Source organism: Natrix helvetica, assembly GCF_964273705.1.
Source record: "Natrix helvetica genome assembly, chromosome: Z".
NCBI classification, from domain to species: Eukaryota; Metazoa; Chordata; class Lepidosauria; order Squamata; family Natricidae; genus Natrix; species Natrix helvetica.
In genome coordinates, this window is record NC_138554.1 from 82,718,637 (window position 1) to 82,742,434 (window position 23,798).

At 47.2% G+C, this 23,798-nt stretch overlaps 1 protein-coding gene across 4 annotated transcripts in view; it reads right to left on the reverse strand.

The window, feature by feature from the left end:
* Nucleotides 1-23,798, reverse strand: part of TRAK1 (trafficking kinesin protein 1) — a 290,199-nt gene that overhangs the window by 107,600 nt on the left and 158,801 nt on the right. For all 4 annotated transcript variants that reach the window (XM_081969801.1, XM_081969800.1, XM_081969799.1 and 1 more), the window contains one exon: nucleotides 20,607-20,723. In XM_081969801.1, coding sequence (XP_081825927.1) covers nucleotides 20,607-20,723 — 117 coding nt within the window. The remainder of the gene's footprint in view (nucleotides 1-20,606; nucleotides 20,724-23,798) is intronic.

The window sequence follows — 23,798 nt, forward strand, 5'->3', positions numbered from 1 at the left end:
AGTGGCCATGTAATCGATGATATCCAAATGATTAGCATCATCATTAACTAATTGAATTATGAATGGAAAGATGCCGTTGCAAAGATTAACCACGTGCCTATTGCCCAACGCACGGTTAACCACGTTTGTAGACTTTTAGTGGAGGAGGAAGCTATCAAATTAGCTATGCCACATCTGCAACGACCCCCAGCATCAAAGGCTCCAGCTAGACGTCCCTTCCGAGGAAGAGGCTACGCTCCAAGGATGCCAAAATGCTACACCTGTAACCGTGTGGGACATGACACCCAGGATTGTCCCCAACGAGTTCCAGCTCCCGTCACATACCAGCCCAGAGGAACAGACTCCAGAGGCAGAGGTAGAGGCGGAAGACAAGATCGTCATGGTCCAAGGCGTGATCCACAAGCTCCACTCGCAACATTGGCCATAACCAACGTTCCACAACCTGATCCAAAGTACGACAGACGTCTTTTATGGACTTTAGATAGTGGAGCAGCTGTACACGTTACGCACAGAAAGGAACTTTTCACAGAGATGGGCGAGCCAGAGCCAGAGTATCGAGAACTGTTCTCCTTCACCAACCACACTTGCAAGGTGATGGGAAAAGGAACTGTTTACATTGAAGGGCTCGATACATTCATCCCTGATGTTTATTACATACCTTCAGCAACGAGTAATTTGCTTAGTCAAATTCACTTGTCTAGAGAGTTAAAGTTCCAGGTTCACCACCTCGAAAAAGCAAGTTACATAGTTAAAGATGGAGATATTGTTGCTGAAACCATGCTGATTGGTGGCGTTTATTACTTAAAGCCAAAGCCTAAAGGGCAAGCACAGGCAAGTATGCAAACTCCAAAAAGGGACAGCACGGGCCCAGAGAGATTTGGTTCAGAGAGAGAACCCGTTACTGCTCCAAAGGCTCCTAAAGCCAACAAACAGAGAAAACAGAAGCAGGTTGCTCAGAGCAAACCTGAGGTTCCTCATGAAACTGTTAATGTTGAGAATTCACTAACTGGTAAACCTTTGCATTCCAGGTGTATCCACAAGTGGCACAGAAGATTGGGGCATGCCAGTTTCCGTGTTCTTAGAAAGATGCCGGAGTTCGCAAAAGGTTTGGATCTAAAGGGGTGTAAGGTGTTTTTGGATTGTGCAGTTTGCAGGAAAGCTAAATCCAAAGCAGCTGCAATTCCCAAATACGCTACATGCCTGTCAACACGCATTTTTGATTTGGTACACGTTGACATAGTGGGTCCTTTCCCACCAACAATTGGTGGTAGAAAGTATTTCCTAACAATTGTAGATAATCATTCTAGATATGGATTTGTATATCCTATGAGAGAGAAATCTGAGACTTTTCAGATCTTTAAAGACTTTGCAGCTTTTGTTTCTACACAATACCAAGTTCGCATCGCCAGAATCCAGAGTGACCGTGGTGCAGAATTCATGTCTCAGCGTTTTCAGGACTGGATGCGTAAGAATGGAATTCTTCATCAGACATCCGCTCCATATACACCGGCTCATAACGGAGTCGTAGAAAGAAGACAAGGAGTTTCACAAACCATGATGCGTTGTCTCCTAGAAGATGCCAATCTCGGTAGCATATACTGGGGTGAAGCAATCAAATATGCAAATTACATTGTCAACCGTACTTGGAGCAGTGTAATCAATCAAACTCCTTTCTACATGCTGTATGGCTACAAGCCTGATCTCAAGAATCTCCACATTTTTGGTTCATACGCTATGGTGAACACTCCCTTAAGTCAAAGAAGAAAGGGAGGTCCAGTAGCAAAGAGACTGAGATTTATGGGTATTGATGATAACTCAAAATGGTGCAAATTCATTGACCCTAAACATGTGATTGTCATTTCACAATCTGCCAATTTTGAGGAAGACATTGACTGGTCCAGGATTCATTCCAATGATCCTGGAGTTTATTTTCCTAGAGATGATATTCCAGATGCCACACAGCCTGATGACAATTCACAGGCAGATATTCCTTCTACCAGTTCTTCACAACCTGATGTTCCGTCTTCGCAAGCCGCGGATGCTGATGCTAGTGACGAACATGAGGATGAGGACGAAGAAGAAGAAGACTGGACTGTTGTTCCAAGACGTTCCAAAAGGAATCCCTCCACAACGATATTCGTGGCAACTGACAAAAACACCATTACCTTTGATTTGCAACGTTACTCTTCCTCCTGAGACATTCACACAAATCAAACAACTTCCTGATTCAGAGCAAGACAAATGGTATGATGCAATGCAGGATGAAATGGACAGTTTAAAGAAACTTAATGTATTCACACCTGCAAAACCTCCAGCAAACAAGAAAGTCATTGGCACTCGATGGGTTTACAGAATCAAGAAGAAACCGAATGGTGAGTCTTTGTACAAAGCCAGACTTATAGCTCAGGGTTCCGCTCAACGTTATCCTGAGGACTACACAAACACTTACTCACCAACAGTCAGAACTGAAAGTGTAAAAATTGCTTTAACCACTGCAACTACTCTTGGTTTAGAAGTTTTCCAGTTTGATGTGGACACAGCTTATCTACATGCAGACCTAGATAAAGAGATCTACGTGAGAAGCCCTCCAGGATTCCGAAAGCAAGAAGGGGATACCTGGTTCCTGAACAAAAGTTTTTATGGTCTGAAACAGTCAGGTTTAATGTGGTATTTATGTCTTACTGACAAACTAAATTCAATGGGCTTTATTAAGTCCGAAACTGATGAATGCGTGTTCACAAAAAGATCTAACAATGCATATGAGATAATTCTTGTTTATGTTGATGATATTGTTTACATTGGTCCAAATAAAAAAATGAGTGAGATTTTTGCCAAAAGTTTGCAGAGATACTTCACACTGAAATCTTTAGGTCAAATTAGCACTTATTTAGGTGTTCAGATTGAAAAGACACAGAAGGGGTTTAGTCTTTCACAAGAAGAGAAAATTGACCACATTCTGCATCATTGCAACATGAAAGATGCTAACACAACAAAGACACCCATGCAAACAGATTTTCACAACTTGACACATGAACCAAGTCCTGAGTTCGAGGACCAAACACTTTATTGTTCAGTCATTGGTTCACTATTATACATTAGTAGTTGGACCAGACCCGCCATTGCACTTAGTGTTAATCTTTTATCACGACACGTAGGTAAGGCAACACAATTTCATTGGGCATGCATTAAGAAGTTATTGAAATACCCGAAACACACTAAACACATGAAGTTATTGCTAGAACCAACACACACTGATCAACCAAAGTTAATTTGCTATGCTGACGCTGACTGGGCATGTGATAAGAAATCACACAAAAGTACTTCAGTTACATGATGTTCCTGAATGGATGTCCTGTTTACTGGCAAGTGAGAAAACAGAGTTTTGTTTCGTGTTCATCTACTGAAGCTGAATATGGTTGTGTTTCAGATGCATGTAATTCTCTAGTGGTTTGATGCTTTGATCACAGACATTTGGACACGTCAAATTCGACCAATCACCGTGATGGAAGATAATTAATCGGTGGTTTATATTTCTGAGTCACATTTTATAGGTTCTAGGTCCAGACACATTGACATTCGTTATCAAAACACAAAGCAACTAGTTAAGCAAGGTTTTGTTAAATTGCAATATGTATCTACACATGATCAAATTGCTGACATGCTTAACAAACCACTTCCAGCAGCTCAACACGAGTATCTGTGAAAGAAGATGTGCCTTATTTGATGATTTGATGATATCAGCCCAAGTGACAAAAGAAGGGGTGTCACTGCGTTAATTTGTTTGTCAACTTGAGTTTATATTCTGAGTTATACAGTAAGTTAAAATTAACAGACCATCCGGCTTGCTGGAAAAGCCAACTTTTTAGGGCGCGTCGGAAGGACCAGAGGTCAGGGATTATGCGAAGCTCTGGGGGCAGCTCATTCCAGAGGGAAGGCGCTCCCACAGAGAAGGCTCTCCCCCTGGGGGTCACCAGCCAACACTGTCTGGCTGATGGCACCCTGAGGAGGCCAACTCTGTGGGATCGTACTGGACGGTGGGAGGTTACTGGTGGCAGTAGGTGGTCTCGCAGGTACCCTGGGCCTAAGCCATGGAGCGCTTTAAAGGTCATAAGTAATACCTTGAATCGCACCCGGAAAACCGGCAACCAGTGCAAGCTGCCTAAAAGGGGTGTTACATGGGAGCACCTAGGTACCCCCATGACAACCCGCGCGGCCGCATTCTGGACCAGCTGAAGCCTCCGGATGCTCTTCAAGGGCAGCCCCATGTAGAGAGCATTGCAGTAGTCCAGGCGAGAAAAGACGAGGGCATGAGTAACTGTGCACAGAGCATCCCGATCCAGGAAGGGGCGCAACTGACGTACCAGGCAAACCTGGTAAAATGCCCCCCTGGTCACGGCCGTCAGGTGTTCTTCTAAACTAAGCCGCGTATCCAGGAGGACTCCCAGATTGCGAGCCTTCTCTGAGGGGGGCTAAAATTTCTCCCCCTATCACCAAAGAGGGAACAAGGTGTACAAATCGGGATTACGGAAACCACAGCCACTCAGTCTTGGAGGGATTGAGCTTGAGCCTGTTCCTCCCCAACCAGATCCGCACAGCCTCCAGGCATTGGGACATCACGTCGAGGGCATCGTTTGGGTGGTTTGGGGTAGAGATGAAAAGTTGGGTATAATTAGCATATTGATGATATCGTACCCCAAACCCACGGATGATCTCGCTAAGCGGTTTCATATATAAGTTGAACAGGAGGGGTGAGAGGACCGACCCCTGGGCACCCCACAAGTGACACGCCCAGGGGTCGATCTCTGCCCTCCAATCAACACAAACTGCGTCCAATCCGACAGGTAGGAGGAGAACCACCGTTAAACGGTGCCCCCCACTCCCAACCCCCCGAGTCATCGCAGTAGTATACCATGGTCAATGGTATCGAAAGCCGCCAAGGCTTGCTGGGACCCCCCACAGGCTTCCTGGGACCCCCACAGAGGCGGCAGCCGGTGGGGGTGTTTTTCCCAGCTTCGCCTAGGCACCAGGGAGCAGTGGGGGGGGGGGGCGAGTGACGTCGCCTCTTCGCTGGACGGCCCTGGGAGGTTTCAGATCAAAGGAGAAGCGTGGCTGAAGACTGGAGGCGCGGATCCCACCTGGTGTTCTTTGTTTACTTTGAAAGAAAGCTACAGATGTGTGTGAGTTGGTGTGCTCTGGCTTTTGAAATGGAAATTAGAGGGGGGTGGTTCCTCTATTACCCCCCCCTCGGAATAAGCGGCATTTAAAGGGACTCTCTCAGAGAGAGAGAATAATGACTGATTAGTTACTTGGACAGTGAATGAGAATGGTTTTTTACAATTGCAGAAATGATTCTGAAGCTGACCTTCGCCTTTAAAAAACAGGGAAAGAAAAAGTTTTTGTGACTTCTCTCCCTGCGGAAGGGAGGGCCAAGATGGCGCCCGCCCTCTTTCCTTTGTTTACATATGAATGAAACTTGTCCTTTGAAACTGCTCCCAAAGAGAAAGTAAAGAAAAGTGGATTCTTTGCTGCACTCTCAAAGGGAAGCTGAGACCTCTCTCTTTGGCTCTTCTGAGTTTTGATTATTGGAATTACTTCTTGGATTATCTCTCTATTCGAATTGTGGGTTTCCCTGCTTTTATTTGCCTTTTGAGGCCAGCTCCGCTGTGGAATCCCCGGACACCATTTTCCCTGGAAAGGATTTGCATCTCTGAACCTAACCAATGGCTGCAAGAAAACCACCGACTGGCAAGGCACACTCAGCTCCGTCATCCGCTACCCCCAGCCCCACAACGCAACAGTCTAAGATCACCTCATTGTTGCAGAAAGGAGGGGCTGGAGAGGACACAAAGGAACTATCTGTTACGGAAATGTTTAAAGAACTTATGAAGGGGTAGAATGAAATGAGGAAAGAAATGGCAGAGGTTAAACAAGAGCTCAGAGACGTTAAAGAACATATTGCTGGGAATAAGCAAAGAATTATGGTATTGGAGGAGAGAGCAGCGGAGATGGGGGAGGAGCTTAAAACAACACGCAAGGGAAACACAGATGTAGAAAATTTTCTGACAAAAATAGAATTTGAAAGAATGTCCTTTTTTCTTAGATTCCAGAACCTGCCAGAGGAAGACAATGAAGATCTTAAAGAGATTATGAGCACAATGTTAGCAGATTATATTAAGGGAGATAAAAATCAATTAGGTTTAGGTTTAGGTTTATTAAATTTATAGACCACCCCCTCTCCCCGCAGGGACTCGGGGCGGTGTACAGACCATTCATATATAAAAATAACAAAACATGACATAAAACACCAGACAAAACAACACAAACATACAGTCTATATATATAACCCAAACTAATTAAATAATTAAAACAATTCTAAAACCAATTTAAAACCCCAAAATTTAAAATTTAAAAAGCCATCCAGGAAGGTCAGTAGCGAGTGTTACTTGTAATTACAATTAGGCCAGGCCGGCTAGTCGAAACAGATGGGTCTTGAGTTTCTTACGGAAGGAGCAGAGGTCCAAGGTAGTTCTAATATCGGGGGGGAGGTCGTTCCAGAGGGTTGGCCCCATCACAGAGAAGGCCCTACTCCTAGGCACCGCCCGCCCGCCCGCACTGCTTAGCGGAAGGTACCCGGAGGAGTCCCTCTCTGTGACAGTGGATTGGTCGCAGGGATGTGTGGGGTAGAATGAGATCCCGCAGGTAACTAGGTCCCGAGCCATGGAGCGCTTTAAAGATGACAATCAGCACCTTGGAACGCACCCGAAAAGCCACAGGCAGCCAGTGCAGCTCGTGCAGGAACGGTGTTACATGGGAGTACCTAGTACTCCCCATAATAGCCCGCACGGCTGCATTCTGAACCAGCTGGAGCCTTCGGGTGCATCTCAAGGGGAGCCCCATGTAGAGAGTATTGCAGTAATCAAGACGGGAAGTCACCAGGGCCTGAGTGACTGTGCGAAGGGCGTCCCGCTCTAGTAGGGGGCGCAATTGGCGCACCAGGCGAACCTGGTGGAACGCCCCCCTAGCCACGGCTGTCACATGATCATCTAGCGCCAGCCGGGAATCTAGGAGGACGCCCAAATTGCGTGCCCTATGCACCGGGGGCAGTTGTTCCCCCCCGATGGCCAGAGATGGAACACACTGGCTAAAGCGGGGCGCCGGTAGCCACAGCCACTCCGTCTTGGAAGGGTTGAGCTTGAGTCTGTTGTCACCCATCCAGACCCGGACGGCTTCCAGACACCGGGACATCACCTCGACGGCTTCGTTGGGGTGGTTCGGGGTAGAGATATATAGCTGAGTGTCATCTGCATACAGATGGCACTCAACCCCGAATCCTCGAATGATCTCGCCCAGCGGTTTCATGTATGTGTTGAACAGGAGAGGTGAGAGGACCGACCCCTGTGGCACTCCGCATGTGAGCGGCCTCAGGGTCGACCTCTGCTCCCCCGTCAACACACATTGTGTCCGACCGGAGAGGAAGGAGGAGAACCACCGTAAAACGGTGCTCCTCACCCCCATCCCCTCCAGCCGACGCAGTAGGATACCATGGTCAATGGTATCGAAAGCCGCTGAGAGATCTAACAGGACTAGGATGGAGGAACAACCCCCATCCTTCGCCCTCCAGAGATCATCCACCAACGCGACCAAAGCCGTCTCAGTGCTGTGACCGGGCCGAAAACTGGACTGGCGCGGGTCTAGATAGATAATTTCCTCCAGGTGTCGAGGGAACTGTTGCGCCACCACACTCTCAACAACCTTCGCTAAGAAGGGAAGGTTGGAGACAGGACGATAATTGGCTAACTCTACTGGGTCCAGAGAAGGCCTCTTAAGTAGAGGCCTCACCACCGAGGCGGCTGGTAGGAACCCCTCCCTCAGCGAGGCGTTCACCAGTCCCAGGAGCCAGTCTTGTGTGACCTCCCAGGTTGCCAGTACAAGCCAGGAGAGACACGGGTCCAATAAACATGTGGTGGCCCGCAGTCGCCCACATAGCCTGTCCATATCCTCGGCGGCAACAGAGTCAAACTCCTCCCAGAGTGGTACCTCAAGACTCGGCTCCGGTGTCTCCCCAGGATCACTGAAGGGGACCCATTCACTCCGAATCTGAGCGATTTTGTCCTGCAGATATTCCCCAAATTCCTCTGCCCTACCCTGAAAAGGGGCTTCCCGCGGCCTCTGTGAAAGGAGGGAGCGGGTCACCCGAAACAGGGCGGCAGGGCGGTTTTCTGCGGACACAATAAGGATGGCGTAATATCGGCGTTTAGCCACCCTTAGTGCCACAAGGTAGGTCCGTAAATGGGCTCTTACCTGTGTTCGGTCAGATTCGGCGCGAGAGGATCTCCATCTGCTCTCTAGGCGTCTCTTGTGGCGCTTCATCACCCTCAGCTCCTCGGTAAACCAAGGGACCAGGGTGGTTCGCTGCCACCGGAGAGGCCGCAAGGGCGCCACCCGGTCCAAGGCCCCGGCCGCCGCACTATTCCATGCGGCCACCAGGTCCTCCATCCGGGAGCGGGTCAGGGCTACAGGAAGTGGCCCAAGCTCCGTCTGGAGCCTGTCAGGTTCCATCAGTCGCCTCGGGCAGAACCATCTAAGATCTTCTGGTTCCGCCTCCCCGCAATGGGGGGTAGCGTCAGGGAAGTCGAGTCGGAGAAGCGAGTGATCTGACCATGACAGGGGAGTAATAACCAGATCCCCTATTCCCAGATCACTCTTCCATCAACCAGAGATAAAAACAAGGTCCAGCATGTGGCCTCCCTCGTGTGTGGGGCCCTGAATTATTTGGGTCAGGTCCAAGGCTGTCATGGAAGCCATGAACTCTCGAGCTACCTCGGATGATTCACCCGTCGATGGCAGGTTGAAGTCCCCCATAACTAATAGTCTGGGAGTCTCAACCGCCACCTCCGCAATCACCTCGAGGAGCTCTGGCAGGGCCGCTGATGCATAGCGAGGAGCCAAGTATGCAATCAGCAGGCCCAACTGACTCCCTGGGCCCCATCTCACACCTAGAGTCTCACATCCGGATATCTGAGGTACGACGAATTCTCTCGGTGCCAGGACTTCCCAAATAATGACCGATACCCCGCCACCCCTACCCCGGGCACGAGGCTGATGGAATACACGGTATCCTGGTGGGCACATTTCCACGAGGGGCAAACCCCCCTCGTGGCCCAACCAGGTTTCCATGATCCCTGCAAGGTCCAGCTCCCCCTCAGAAACCAGATCATGGATGGGGGGGGGCTTATTAACAACGGACCTTGCGTTACACAACATCAGCCGCATGCCCCGGCTCTGTAAACCCTGACCACCTAGAGTGCGGGGGTTGGTACAAGCGACCGGGCGTATCCAGCGCCAACAGTCTCCCAACCGACTGCAGAATCTTCTTCTGTCCTCGCATCCACCCCTTCCTATGACCGTTGGGATATAGGAACCCTCTAAAGCAGTGCTTCTCAATTATTTTCTGTCATGCCCCCCCTAGGAAGAAGAAAACATTTCGCGCCCCCCCCCGCGCGACTGTAAATAGTCTAATTTGTCTATAAAATTGTTATAATTACACCTCTGCATAACATAGCACACCGGTCTTTCCTCGACTCCCACCGTAGTCACATGCTTTCTTTCCTCTTTCCCTCTTACTTGTCTATCCTTCCTTCCACCCTCCCTTCCTCCTTCCCTTCCTTCCTGCCTCCCTTCCAGTTCCCTCCTTCCTCTTTCCCCCTGCCTGCCTGCCTTCTTTCCTCTTTCCCTATCCTCCTATGCTTCCTTTCTCCCTCCCTCCTTCCCTGCCTCCCTTCCAGTTCCATTCTTCCCTCCTTCCTTCTGCCTCCTTCCTGCCTGCTTGCCTTCTTTCCTCTTTCCCTCTTGCTTGTCTATCCTTACTCCCTCCTCCCTTTCTTCCCTCCCTCCCTGCCAGCAGCTCCTCCAGCATCCCAGCTGGAAGCAGCAGCACAACAGTCGCCGTTACCAGGGGCGAAGGGGTGGGGGTGGCAAGATCGGGCGACCGCCGCCCCTTTGTCCCTTCCCCAACAGCGGCTGTTGCGCTTCCGCTTCCAGACAGAATGTTGGCGGTGGAGCTGCTGGCGGGGAGGCGAGCTACCTGCATAAAGACGCCGCCGAGGGCATGGCAGAATATATCCCGGCTTGAAGTGGCAGCGCTGGGGACTGCTCAGAGACTCATCAGAGCCGCGGGCTGGAGCTGTGCAAAAAGTCTGCTTGGGCTGGGGGGGGGAGGGAGGGAAGCCTAGGACAGCCATGCTTCCCTCCCTCCCACCCCCGCCCGAGCAGGCTTCTTGCACAGATCCAGCCCGCGGCTCTGATGAGTCTCTGAGCAGTCCCCAGCGCTGCCACTTCAAGCCGGGATATATTATGCCTCGCCCACGCCGCCGCCGTTGCACCCAGATGGAAAGGGAGCCTTCGCGCCCCCCTTTACGGAGCCTCGCGCCCCCCCAGGGGGGCGCGCCCCACTATTTGAGAACCGCTGCTCTAAAGGAACGTCATACTGACTCCCCTCCCCCAATTATGGTGGGATATGGATCTAGCATATAGGATAAACTCAGCCAGAAGTCATAACATTTCCAGAGAGGTACATGTTAAATTTGTCAGGAGATCCACAAGGGATGAGGTGCTTGCGACCCAAAGGGAGAGACCATTGAAATACAAAGAGGAACAGGTCACCATTCTTAAACAGATCCCCCCAAAAAATGAGAGGAGGAGGAAATATTCCCCCTTATCAAAAAAATTATACAACATGGGGGTCTGTTTTAAATGGCTGTTACCAGAGGGGATGATGGTCTTCTGGGAGGGAAATAGGATCAGAATTAATACAACTCAAGAGGCGGAAGCCTTTATTAAAAAGAATCTTTCCCCCCCAGAGGAGGAATTTAGTGGGAGTAGGGAAAAGGACAGCAAGACGCAAGATAAGGAGGGGGGAGGCGTTGAGGCCCCTCCGGGGGGCAGGGAAGAAGAAGCAATATCGAAAAGGCTTAAATCACAAAAATGGATGTATTTGGAATAATTGTAATTGTTGATACTACAAAAAGTAACAGAGAAAAAATAGTGGAGCACATGTTTGATAATATTGGTCAAATTTGTTCTGATGCTTTCTTTTATATTTTATTTTTAAGATTGTTAAATTTGTGAGTTTCTTGGGGGGATTTTCGCCACCAGTGTGGAAGCTGCAAAAAAAAATTTGTACACCCTTTTACCCTTCCCTATATATTTTAAAACCAATAAAAATTTTGCAATACAAGAAAGCCGCCGAGAGGTCTAATAGGACCAGGACAGAGGAGCAGCCCCTGTTCCGGGCCCGCCAGAGATCATCGACCAACACGACCAATGCCGTCTCCGTGCTGTACCCGGGCCTGAAACCCAACTGAAACAGATCCAGGTAGACAGCTTCATCCAGGTACTGGGGAAGCTGACATGCTACCACACTCTTGACAACCTTTGCTATAAAGCGAAGGTTGGAGACCGGACAATAGTTGGCTAAAGAAGCTGGGTCCAGGGAAGGCTTCTTAGGGAGGGGCCTCACCACCGCCTCCTTCAAGGCGGTGGGAAAGAACCCCTCTCTCAATGAAGCATTGGTAACCGCCTGGAGCCAGCCTCGTGTCACCTCCCGGGAAGCCGAAACTAACCAAGAGGGACACGGGTCCAGCACACAAGTGGCAGCGCTGAGTTTCCCCATAATCCTGTCCATGCCTTCGTGGGTCACAGGGTCAAACTCATCCCAGTTTGTCTCCTCAAGATTCATCCCCGTCGGCTCGCCCGAATCTACCCAGTCAGAGTCCAAGCCTGTCCGGATCTGAGCGATTTTATCCTGCAGATACTGACCAAATTCTTCAGCCCTACCCTGTAAGGGGTCTTCCCCAGTTCCTTGGTTAAGTAAGGAGCGGGTCACCCTAAACAGGGCGGCTGGGCGGTTATCTGCGGACGCGATAAGAGCGGAAAAATGTTGCCGCTTTGCCGCTTCTATCGCCACTAAGTAGGATTCAATATGAATTCTTACTAGTGTTCGATCAGATTCGGACCGGCTGGCCCTCCAGCCACTCTCTAGGCGTCTTTTCCGGCGTTTCATCTCCTGGAGCTCCTCGGTAAACCAGGGAGCCACCCGGGATCGACACTGGGTCAGAGGCCGCAAAGGCACAATGCGATCCAAGGCCCCAGCGTCCACCCTATCCCAGGCTTCCACTAGTGCTTTGGTCGAGTTGTGAGCAAGGGATTCAGGAAAAGTCCCAAGCTCCATCAGTAACCTTTCGGGGTCCATCAGGTGCCTGGGGCAGAACCATGTAGTCGGTTCCGCCTCCCTGCGGCGAGGGGTAGCGGTATGGAAGTCAAGCCTGATGAAGAAATGATCAGACCATGACAAGGGTTGAATAGAAATATCCCCTAAATCTAGGTCATTCATCCACTGCCCAGAGGCAAAAATCAGGTCGAGCGTGTGTCTCCCATTATGGGTGGGGTCTTGAATTAACTGAGTTAGGTCCATAGCTGTCATGGAAGCCATGAACTCCCGAGCTGACTCGGATGTCTCGCCAATGGAAGGCAGATTGAAATCCCCCAGGACCATGAGCCTGGGGAAATCAACCGCCAATCCAGCTAAGAAATGCAGCAGTTCCGGCAGGGCCGATGAAACATAGCAGGGAGACAGGTACGTAACAAAAAGGCCCACCTGAGCTCCAAGGCCCCACTTCACAAAGAGGGACTCACACCCGCCTATCTGAGGCACAGTGACCTCCTGAGGTCTGAGACTTTCCCTAATTACCACGCCCCCCCCGCCCCTGCCCTGGGCTCTTGGCTGGTGAAACGCCCGGAAGCCTGGTGGGCATAGTTCGCTAAGGGGCACACACCCCTCATGGCCCAACCAGGTCTCTGTAATGCATGCCAGGTCTGCTCTACCCTCTTGTATGAGGTCGTAAATAAGGGGAGCCTTATGTACCACGGACCTGGCGTTAAGCGACACCAGCCGGAGACCAGGGTCCTGTAATCCTGAGCACCCGGGGGTGTGAGAAGGGCGATGAGGGTTGGAACGCGCGATCGCTCTTAAACAGCAAACCCGCGTCCTCCGAACATCATTTGGCCCTCGGCCCCCACCACATCTGCCTCTCCCACAAACAGTAGAGATGGTGAACCCCCCAATGGAATGGCTTAATCTCTCCCCCGGAATCCCAACCCTTCCTAGCCCTCCCAACCCGCACCCATTAGTTAGCTCTGGCCTGAGCCCTGGCAGACTCCCCCCCCCCAAGCCTGTCTGAGCCATCCGAATCAACCCCTCCCCCCCTTAAAATTTGGTTTAAAAGCCCCTGTAAAAAACCCTTAAGAAGTCTCTTCTTCGCATGCCAGCTCTCGGGATCCCAAGATCCGTCATTAAGGAAGCGTCTTGATAGGTCAGAAGGCCATCCCCGGGAAAGGGGGAGTTCCCGGAGGGAATAAAGTTCTGCCGCAGTATAGCATAGAGGAGAGTGTGGCATCAACCAAACGGGATGACATCATGGGGAGATAGAACGAGGAGATGACATGTCCACAGGGGTGGGGGCAGCCGGCAGTGTTCAAGGGGGTAGCAGGAAGCTTATGTCTATCATAAAAATAGTCCTTCACATCCCATGCCCTATTTTGGGTCTAGCAGGCCTTCTTGAAGCCCCCTGGGCGCCAAAATGGCCATGAGGGAATCCTGGAAGGGACGGGGAAAGGTCAGATTGTGAGCCCGGTGGGAATGGTGGGGGGGAGCACAGCAACCTCTGGGGAGGGGGGGCTAGCAAGACTTACCTGTAGGCAGGAGGAGGAGGTAGCTCAGTTGTGGCACAGGGCAGGCATCACATGGCAGTTTAGGCAGGGAAGGTGAGGAGTGACTGGTGGGGCAGATGGGTGGGGCGAACAACTGGGGAACAGCTTCAGGGGTGTGGCAGGCCTGGGTTGCTGCCTGTTCCAGTGACCCAGGCTGCCATGTTACTACCTGTTTGGCTGAACCGGACCGAACCTGTAGTAACCCACCTCTGAGTATTTTTATATTTAACTCATTTTTAACCTATTTTTAATCTATACTGGAATTTTACAAAAGAACATATAATATGGCTTTGTTTTAGATACTTTGTTTAGGGTTATAGGATATAAAACATTTTAACAATACTACAAGCCAGGATTTGTAAGAATGGAGAAAAGGAGAAAGAGACAGCACTCTGCAGCACAGAGTTCATCCAAGCAAGTGAAGCAAGAGAAAATGGAAGATTATACTGGAAACAGGCAGTCTGTTCCAGTAAGTAACTCGTCTGCAGGCACATTATCAGATAAATTTAATTTATGTGATCCCTTGGAATGGGACTTACAAACCGAACGTGAAAGCAAACAGCATATAGAACTGTCTTCCTTTCTCTCAGAAAATGGTTCCCCACTTTGGAACTCAGCAGCAGTTTTCCTTGCATAGGAGGGAGATATAATAAATTTATAGAGGGAAAACGTGACAGATTTCGACAATCTCTAGACAATGTTTGCTTACAGATCAAACTGTAAACTCAATCAATGAACTTTTATGAACTGTCATCAATAATGTTGACTGCCTGAAAGAATCTTTTGCAAAGTTTATTTTTTGTTATTCAAATTTTTATTGGTTTTTAAAAAGATTTAAGGGAAAAAGGGTTATAGGATATAAAACATTTTGACAGCTACATCGTGTGGGGAGGAGAAGCCCCCCCCCCAGGTCTTGCAACTTACAAACAATGATAGAAAAATATCAGCATTTACCTAAGTATTAGCAGTTTAAAATTTGACACAAAATCATCAGCATGCTTCAATCATTTGTTTTGTATCACTTCCATAAAAATATATTGTAGCAACAATTGCAATAGTATTCCAAATCACTTTTGTGATCTGAGTCTTCTAGCTGTTGCATCCTCTCTCCCATCCACCAGCTGAGCCTCAGCCCCTCCCTCCCTTGTTTCTTGTGTGACATCCCCCATTTCACCTAAAAGAGCACTATGTTTTTTAGCCAAAGCCTCTGCTTCCGCTGGTGTGTGAATTCTAATTCTGCTGCCCTCCCAAAAAATCAGCATGCCTACTGGAAAAAGCCATCTGAACCAGACCCCATTATTATATAATTTTTTTGCTAAGAAGGAATATTTCCTTCTATTATCTCTTACTTTTGGGGGGATCTGTTTAAGAATGGTTATCTCTTTATCTTTATATTTTAGTGGTCCTCCCCTTTGAGCTCCTAGAACCTCATCTCTTGTAGTTTTTCTAAGAAATTTAATATGAACTTCCCTTGGGACGTTATGTGTTCTTGCATAGGCCGAATTAACCCTATAAATCAGGTCAGTGTCCCACCAAAGCTGTTGTTTCTCTCTGCTAATATACTCTGCTAGTATTGTGGTCATAATCTCCTTGAGATCTTCATTCTCAGATTCTGGCAAATTTTGGAACCTAAGAAAAAAAGACATCCTTTCAAATTCCATTTTTAACATCTGGTTCCCAAATTCTGTATTCCCCCCCTGGATTGTGTTCATCTCATCTCTAATCCCAACCGCCCGCTCCTCCAGCACACCAATCCACTGTTCATTCCGTGTGGTTTGCTGGTTCGTCTCTCTGAGCTCTTCCTTTAAGTCCTGCAATTGTTGTTTAATTTCGTCCTGTCCCTTTAAGATGTTTTGAAGCATCTGCTGAGTAGATAGGTCTTTTGCACTCTCTTCAAAGGTTTTGGGTTGTAGGAAAGATCCCATTTGTGACTGGTTGCAGGGCTAGACGTTGAAGATGTTGGGGCTGACGAGGCCTTACCAGGTGGTAATTTCTTAGGACCCATCATAAGGCTCAGAGTTAATTGTTATTCTGTACAAAGAAATGGCGTCTGTAGGAGAGCACAGCCGGCAGGGATCACCAAATAAGCAAGTCCAAAGGAGAACAGGTCCTCTAGCAGAGAAGTTAAAACAAATAGGTGGGTCAAAATATTCCAAGTCCAGGGGAGTAACGCATTTGAAGAGGCTCCTGGAGGTTTCTGGGGTGGAAGTTAGTTGAAAGCCATAAAGTTTTCCAAGGGAGGAGTCTCATTCATAAAGACAAAGAAGAAGGAGGAAGTTGGCCATCTTGGGTCAGCCAGTATAGGTGATCAGGAAAACAACTAAGTCAAAATTTCCATAAGTAGTTTAAAAAAGAATCAGTTCAGCCATCCTTTCTCTCGCAATTGTAGCCAAAGAAAAAGATTCCCCCCCATTATTTAAGGGAAGTGAAAGTAGTTTTTAAACTTTCTCCCCCATGAAGGGGAGGGATTTTTCAAACGCCGCTTTTCCGAGGGGGGTGGAATTTCCCCCCCTCCAATATAAGCTCCTCCAGAGGTTGAAACAAGCACAGCAGGAAAACTGCAAAACCATCAGAAGTGTAAAAATAGTAAAAGACCTGGGGAGACCCCTCGGCTCACCGCTCTTCAGTTGCTTCGTTCTAATTGTTTAAGCCTCCCAGAGCAGTCCGGCGAAGAGGTGACGTCACCTGCCCCCCCCCACTGCTCCCTGGCGCCTATGCGAAGCTGGAAAAAACACCCCCACCGGCTGCCGCCACTGCGGGGGGTCCCAGCAAGCCGCCTTTCAGCAGGGGACCCTTCGCTCGAGCCTCCTGTGCTCCTTTCGGAGCCCGCCAAGGGAGCGATCGGCGGACTACACATCCGTCGCCATTCAATCCCGGAAGCGGAAGCCTTTTGCAAAGTTTATTAAAAGCCACCCAAATACTGCAGAAGGACTTGGGAGGACAACCACAGATAGAAATAGGATAGCTAATTCAGAAAATGAAACTAGAGAAGGCCCTTGTCTTCCTTCCAAAAATGTAAACACTAATAAAGAAAACACTCAATCAGATAAAGGCCTAAGAGATGACCAATATAACTACATTCTGCAGACTAACAGGTTACTTTGCAAATTTATGACAACAGAATAAATAGAGGGCATTGGAGAGATAGAGAAGCTGTTAGGCTGTCCCTGAGCCAACTGCTCCACTGTGAATTCATTCTGATAGATCTACTACAGATAGAGTGGCTGCCAGCGAGAAGGCAATGTATGATAATTCTGCTATCATTCAAGCATCCCACAATTCCCTCTATGCTCTTTAGAATGAACCCCATTCTTAGCACCTTTTCAATATTTCCAATAGGTGTCTTTTGCTCAGACAAAATGTGCCTATTCCTGAAACAGTGTCACCAAGAGAGAACCATTGCTTTAAATCCAGGCTGCAACAGTCCTCATGCCTGAGGCTGCTGCAACTGGATTGACCCTGAGAAGGCAAAGGAGTGATATACAAACTGTGCTATCCACAGAAGTAGACACCTGAGGATGCACTGGAAGAAATGCTGATTGACCTTTTAATACATTGCCAGAACCTGAGCAAGTTCAAAGATTGGATGATCTAAAAGAGGCTCTGACAACATCTCAATTTACAGCAAAGCCTCTATTTAATTTGGGTCCACCAATCACTCAACCTTGGGTCAATATATTTAACCAACAATCTGCCTTTACCTCAATAGTAAAAAAGGTAGTGTCACTCAGGCTGACAGTGGGGTAACTGCACTAACTGTCCCAGACTCTGAGAAATAGCTGAAAGACAAAGGGCTTCATCACACAGTGGCCCATAAACCAACAACACTAAGGATAGAATCCAGTTTACACCAATGGAAACTTTCCATAATTTGGTGACAAATCACAGTACAAGACTTCATACTGCTACTATGCAATGTTGGAACATATACTTATGTACAAAGCACCAGCAGTTATATTTTAATTATTATTGATAAAATTTTATTGGCTGCCCATCTTACCTCAAAATAACTCTAATCATCAAATGTATTCCTCTCCTCAAACTAGACCACCATTTTAGCCTTAGCAAAGGACAAGCAAGCAGTGGAGTCTGCTCATTATGGCTATATGTTACAACAGCTGTTAAAAGAAATGGCCTCACTTAACTACCCCATCCACTGCTCTTCCTGATGGAGCCATTAATGAACACACACATCACTAAGCAAAGCATAGGGTGCTTCAGAAGTGGAGGAGGCCAAGTGCTGGCCACACCCATCTGACCCAGGCCTTACCTAGCCAGGGGTGAAATTCAGCAGGTTCTGATAGGTTCTGGAGAACAGGTAGAAGAAATTTTGAGTAGTTCGGAGAACCGGCAAATACCACTTCTGGCTGGCCCCAGAGTGGGGAGGGAGTGGGGTTTTTGCATTATCTTTCCCCCAGGAATGAGGAGGAAATGGGGATTTTGCAGTATCCTTCCCCCAGGAGTGGGGTGGGAATGTAGATTTTGCAGTATCCTTCCCTTGCCATGTCCAAGCCACGCCCACAGAACCTGTAGTAATTTTTTTTGAATTTCATCACTGCCCTACCCCTATTTCCATGACCTTATGCCTGATTCCCACCCCATCTGGTGCAGTAGTGGGTTTTAAACTTTTCTACTACCGGTTCTGTGGGTGTGACTTGGCAGTCATGTGACTGAGTAGGCATGGCTAATTTAGCCATCCATTTTGCCAATTTAGCAATCCATTAAGGAATACACAGCAGCCCCCTTTTCTATTCTTTTTAATATTGTATGAAGTTTTTGCTCTAGGTTTTTTTTTACTAAGGGGGAGAGGGGGATTTCTGAGGATTTCTCCTCTGTGTTAGAGGCACTAAAATAACCAATATGATATAAGGTCTCCTGCTGCAGCAGGGGTTTGGACTAGATGAACCTCTGAGGTCCCTTCCAGCCCTGGATGGCTGTGCTGTTTCAAAGCATCCTCTGAACCAAACCTCTAGTGCCAGGTTTATGGTCCTTCCTTCCTCTCCTTTTTCTCTCTCTCCCTCCCTCTATCCATTTATCCATATCACATTCATTTTCCCTTCCCTTCTCTTCCTTCCACTATTGATCAGATTAGCATGAGCAAGGATAGCTAGCCTCACTTTCAATAAGCTCTCAACTCCATGCCAGAGGTCTGCAAACTTGGCAACTTTAAGACTTGTGGACTTGGGAAGGCGGGGCTGACGTCGCGACGATAGGACATGCAATCTTGGAGCTCCAAGATTGCTGTCGATATCTCTGCTGATGGACGGTCCTTTTGGACCTAAACCATCCCATAGAGATGGTGATAGAGAAGGGCACGTCCTGCTGATCTCAGGGACATCGCAAAGTCCCTGATTGATCCAGGAGAAGTTCTTTTTTCCGGCAACAGAGAAGCAGCCATTAAGCTGCAGAAGGTTGGGACAGCCCCTGAACGGAAGAAAAGCAGGAGAGAGAGAGTGTGTGTGTCGAAATGGTGAGATACATTTTTACTATTAGGGAAGGGAACACCCAAAAAGACTTAGAGTAAAATTAAAATTGAAGACAGAAGAGAGTAAGTGGTGAATTAAGCCTGAATCAAACAGTGTGTTATCCATTTTTAATTTTGTTTTTTTTTTACAGATGGAATTTTTACAAATGCGTCTTACTTTTTATATTGGACTGGTTTCTTTTTTCCTTCTTCTATTTTTCCTCTTTTTTCATGTTGATGGATTATGAATTTCTTTCTTTTCTTTTTGCAATGCTTGGCTGGATTGTTTTTTAAAAAGATTTTTCTCTCTCTTAAGTTTGAAATTTAAAGAGGGGTAAAAGCAGAGGGAAAAGAAGTAACACTGCAATCTAGAGGCTGGAAACATTGCCTTTTTTAATTCCCTTTGAACATCTGACTTATATCATATTTCAAGGCTCCTGATTTTGTTTATTGAAAGGGATAGTGGGAAGAGTACGGATTGTTTATGTAGGTGCTCTTCTGGAGTACTATCAATAGCAGGACTGGAGTGAAGAGAAAGCCTTGACTTGAAAGACTATTGTGAACTTGTTTGAAACTTAACAAAAACGCCATGGATGTTTTAGTGGCAGTGTCTATAACCTTGAAAAATGGCGCAACATGAAGAAGAAAAAGAACTAACATTACAAATGATTATGCTAGAAATTCTAAAGGTACAAATAAGTACAGAGAACATTGAAAAGAGAGTGGAGAATATAGAATAAAAAACAGAAAAAGTAGAGGGAAGAGTTGAGAATATTTACAAAACGATTATGAAATTTGAGAATAGAGTTCAAAAAATTTAAGAAAAATATGAACAAAGCGATAAGAAAATTGTTGATATTGACAGCAAATTGAGAGTGGTTGATAAAATCAATTTATAATTCGCAAAGCACATATTACATCTGAAGTATACAGCAGTAACATATGCTGTCTGGTACATAGACATGTATCAGAATATATATGTTTCAGTTCAGTTCACATCCCTGTTTAAATATGATAGCCATTTGGGCAACTTTGGGTGAGCCATTCTCTCTCAGCCCAACTCACCTCACAGATTTGTTGTTGTGGATAAAATAAGAAGAGGAAGGAGTATTAGGTATGTTTGTTGACTTGAAGTATTTATAAAAACAATAAAGTGGGAAGTAAGTACGTAAGTAAATAAAAAAATAAATAAAATTGGAAACTCAAACGTCTTATGTTACTATCTGCTTAAAGCTGAATCCTTTAAATCTGTTATGAAACAGACAAGGAAATATATATATATATCAGCAAATAAAGCCAAGCTGGTTTCATTTGAAGCAGGAACGAGCAAATATTCTGTATAAGAACCAGGTTAGGCATACGTGACTATTCTTACCTCTTCCCTGATATGCTCTACTTGTTCTTCAAGAAGTTCATTTCTCTCACTAAGAGTTTTATTCTTCTTCAGCAATGACTGGCCAATTCGAGCAGCTAATTCTAAATCCCGTTCTTTCTGTGGAAGGAAGGAAGGAAGGAAGGAAGGAAGGAGGGAAGTAAGTAAGAAAGTAAGTCTGAATTATGCCTCACATATGAAATAACCATCATTAGAAAGTACAAGAAGGTTGAATCAGTATTCTAGAGAAAAACTAGAAAATCAGTTTTGCTTTGTCTATTTTTGAATCAAGCCTGTACTTTCTTTTCCTTTATTTGTGTTCTGCTGGAAACACCCACTTAATTTGAGGAATATAATTTATCCAATAAACATAACTGAATGCTCTAAGCTTATACATGGTGAAAAATAAAAACCCTTTCAATAGCTTTTATTTCTAAAGGAGTTGTAAAATATTTGGTACATAATTTGCAAAGTGTAGAGGTGCTTAAGTTTGCAAATGCTTTTGAATGTTCTGTATTTCTGAACAAATACTCTAAACCATGATATACACTTCCAAAATTACATAAAGATAATCCAATTACACGAATGACTCAAAAATATTTGTTCATTTATTGAGTAAAATGAGCCAAACTCCAGATTTCTATGTGGCAAATGGATGCAGAATATAAAAAGGTTCACAAATTCTCAAGAATCACTATATTTATAGAAGTTTTAACAAAATTGATAATATTATGGCCTCTTACCAAAAAATTAAACTTAACTTTTAAATATTTTTAGTTACTGTTCAAAGTGTAAAACCTACACTTTGTATTTAACACCTACCTATAACAACAGGCAAAGTAATATCTCAACACTGAAAATGAATTAAGGTTAAACAACAGAAATTAAGTCCTTACAATCCTGTAAGATATTTTTGTTTGTAGTGCAGGTGATGCAATGGCTATGTTCAAGCAATACTAAAAGCCATATGCCACAAAATATCTTACATCAGGGGTGTCCAAACTTTTTTCAAAGAGGGCCAGATTGGATGAAGTGAACATGCTGGAGGGCCGAACATTTTTTCGAACATTCTTTGAACAATTACAATTAAATGCAAATGAATTATGAAATGAAACTCACTTAACGACGCTCTTGCTTAGCAACCAAAATTTTGGGCTCAATTGTGGTCATAAGTTCTCTTTCTTTTTCTTTCTTTCTTTCATCTCTCTCGCCCACTTTCTTTTTTTCTTTTTCTTTCTCTCTCTCTCTCTGGCTCTTTGTCTCTCTCTCCCTCCCTCCCTCTCTGTCTCCCTCTGTCATTTTGGGACTGCCAGTTGGGAAAGGGGCTTTGCTCCTGCTCCAGGCTGTAATTGCGCCTATGTTTTCTATGGCGTGGAGCAGCGGCGAGGCTCTGCGCGGCCAGCGATGATTCCGGAGGCCATCAGTGGGGGGCAGGGTCCCCCCTCGCGTTCCTCGTCTTCCCGGATGGCCCCCGGAGTCATTGCCAGCCACGCAGAACCTCGCTGCTGCTCCACGCCTTGGAAAACAGGTGCACGTGCACAGCTCAGAAAATTACAGCCTCCGAGACTTCGTAACGGCGGGAACTTGTTGTCACTCGCCCGGGCTTCTGCAGAAGCTTCTGCAGAAGCCTGGGCGAGTGACAACAAGTTCCCGCCGTTACAAAGTCTTGGAGGCTGTAATTTTCTGAGCTGTGCGCACACGCCTGTTTTCCAAGGCGTGGAGCAGCAGCGAGACAGTCTTCTGCTTGCCAATCAGAAGGGAGGGCCGTGGGAGGGCCGCATTTACACAGAGCAGGGAGGGCTGTAAGAGGGCCGTATTAAACCGTCCCCCGGGCCGCAAATGGCCTGCGGACCGGACTTTGGACATGCCTGTCTTACATCAAGAGTTATAAGGAAAGTTAGTGAATTAGAGGAACCGTGGAAGAATATCAAGTGTTTTAGTAGCTTTAGTGGATAAATGTTTCTGGGATAAATGGTAATTATTTGCCATTTAAGAATTTGTCCCTGTTTTATATTTTCAACAAACTGCATTACATATGAGAGCTAGTTTGGTCCAGTGGTTAAGGAACCCAACTAGAAAGTGAGAGTCTGTAAATTCTAATCTGCTTTAGCCATGAAAGCCAGCTGCGAGACCTTTGGCCACTTTCTCTCAGCCCAAGTCACCTCGCAGGGTTTTGTTTGGGGAAGAAAGTATGTTGGATATTGTCAGGCCTGCCTCTGTTCAAAACCCAAGAATGCAAACTTACAACTCCATTGAACTTTTACTGAGTTTGAAATGATAGCAGTGAAAGGAAAGCAAGATTTGAGCCAAAAGGTACATATTAAAAGTTTCCCCAAATCCCCTCCTCCCAGGGACCCAGGCTGAATGTCCAATCCATGTCCCGCATAATGTCACATGGGAAGTGTCATGTGGGAAGATGTGCTCATCTTCAGGTGCTTTTCATCCATTTGGAGTTAAGACGATTGGCCTTGACTGGGTGTAAACAACTCCATTCAGCAGTGCAGTAATTCTTGGGAGCAAACCTCCCTTTAGTTTATATGGGCCCTCATCACACCAGCTTACATGAGGAGGAGCTTCCGGAGGGAATGGAGGTCTGCCTCTGAGCTCCGCTTGATGCAGAGGGCTCTCTGACGGGCAGGGATGCTGCCGACCCTCGTTTCCAGCTCGAGGGTCGGGATTTTTGTTGCTGACCATGCTGGCTTCTGCCCTGGACCCTGCTGGCCCGCTGGGTCGGCCTGACAGCCGGGCAGAGGGAGGATAGCGCGCCGGCTGGTGTGGTGACTGGCGTTTTTGAGCGGAGCGGTACGGAGCGGCGAAGCGGTGAAGGCCCTGAGCGGAGGGGGCTGGAGGGCGGCAGTGGTCTGAGCGAAAGGACGGAAGAACTATAGCAGGATGGTGGCGACCCAAGAGAGCCGAGCAGCCCGAACAGCGACCCAGGAGATGCTGAATGCCAAATCTGCCGGTCGCTGTGAGCCCAGACCAGCGGGAGGGCCGCGGGAAGGAGAGTGAGGCCCGAGCGAGGCCCGAGGCGCCGGAGGGAAGAAGGGAAGGAGAGCGAGGCCCGAGGCACCGGAGGGAATGGAAAGATCGGCAGGAAGGCCGCAGGGAGGCTGGAGCGGTCCTCCAGGCCCGGAAACAACGGCTGTGGGTTGTCGAACAGACGGAGGACTATCTATAACGAAGGCAGGCCATGGG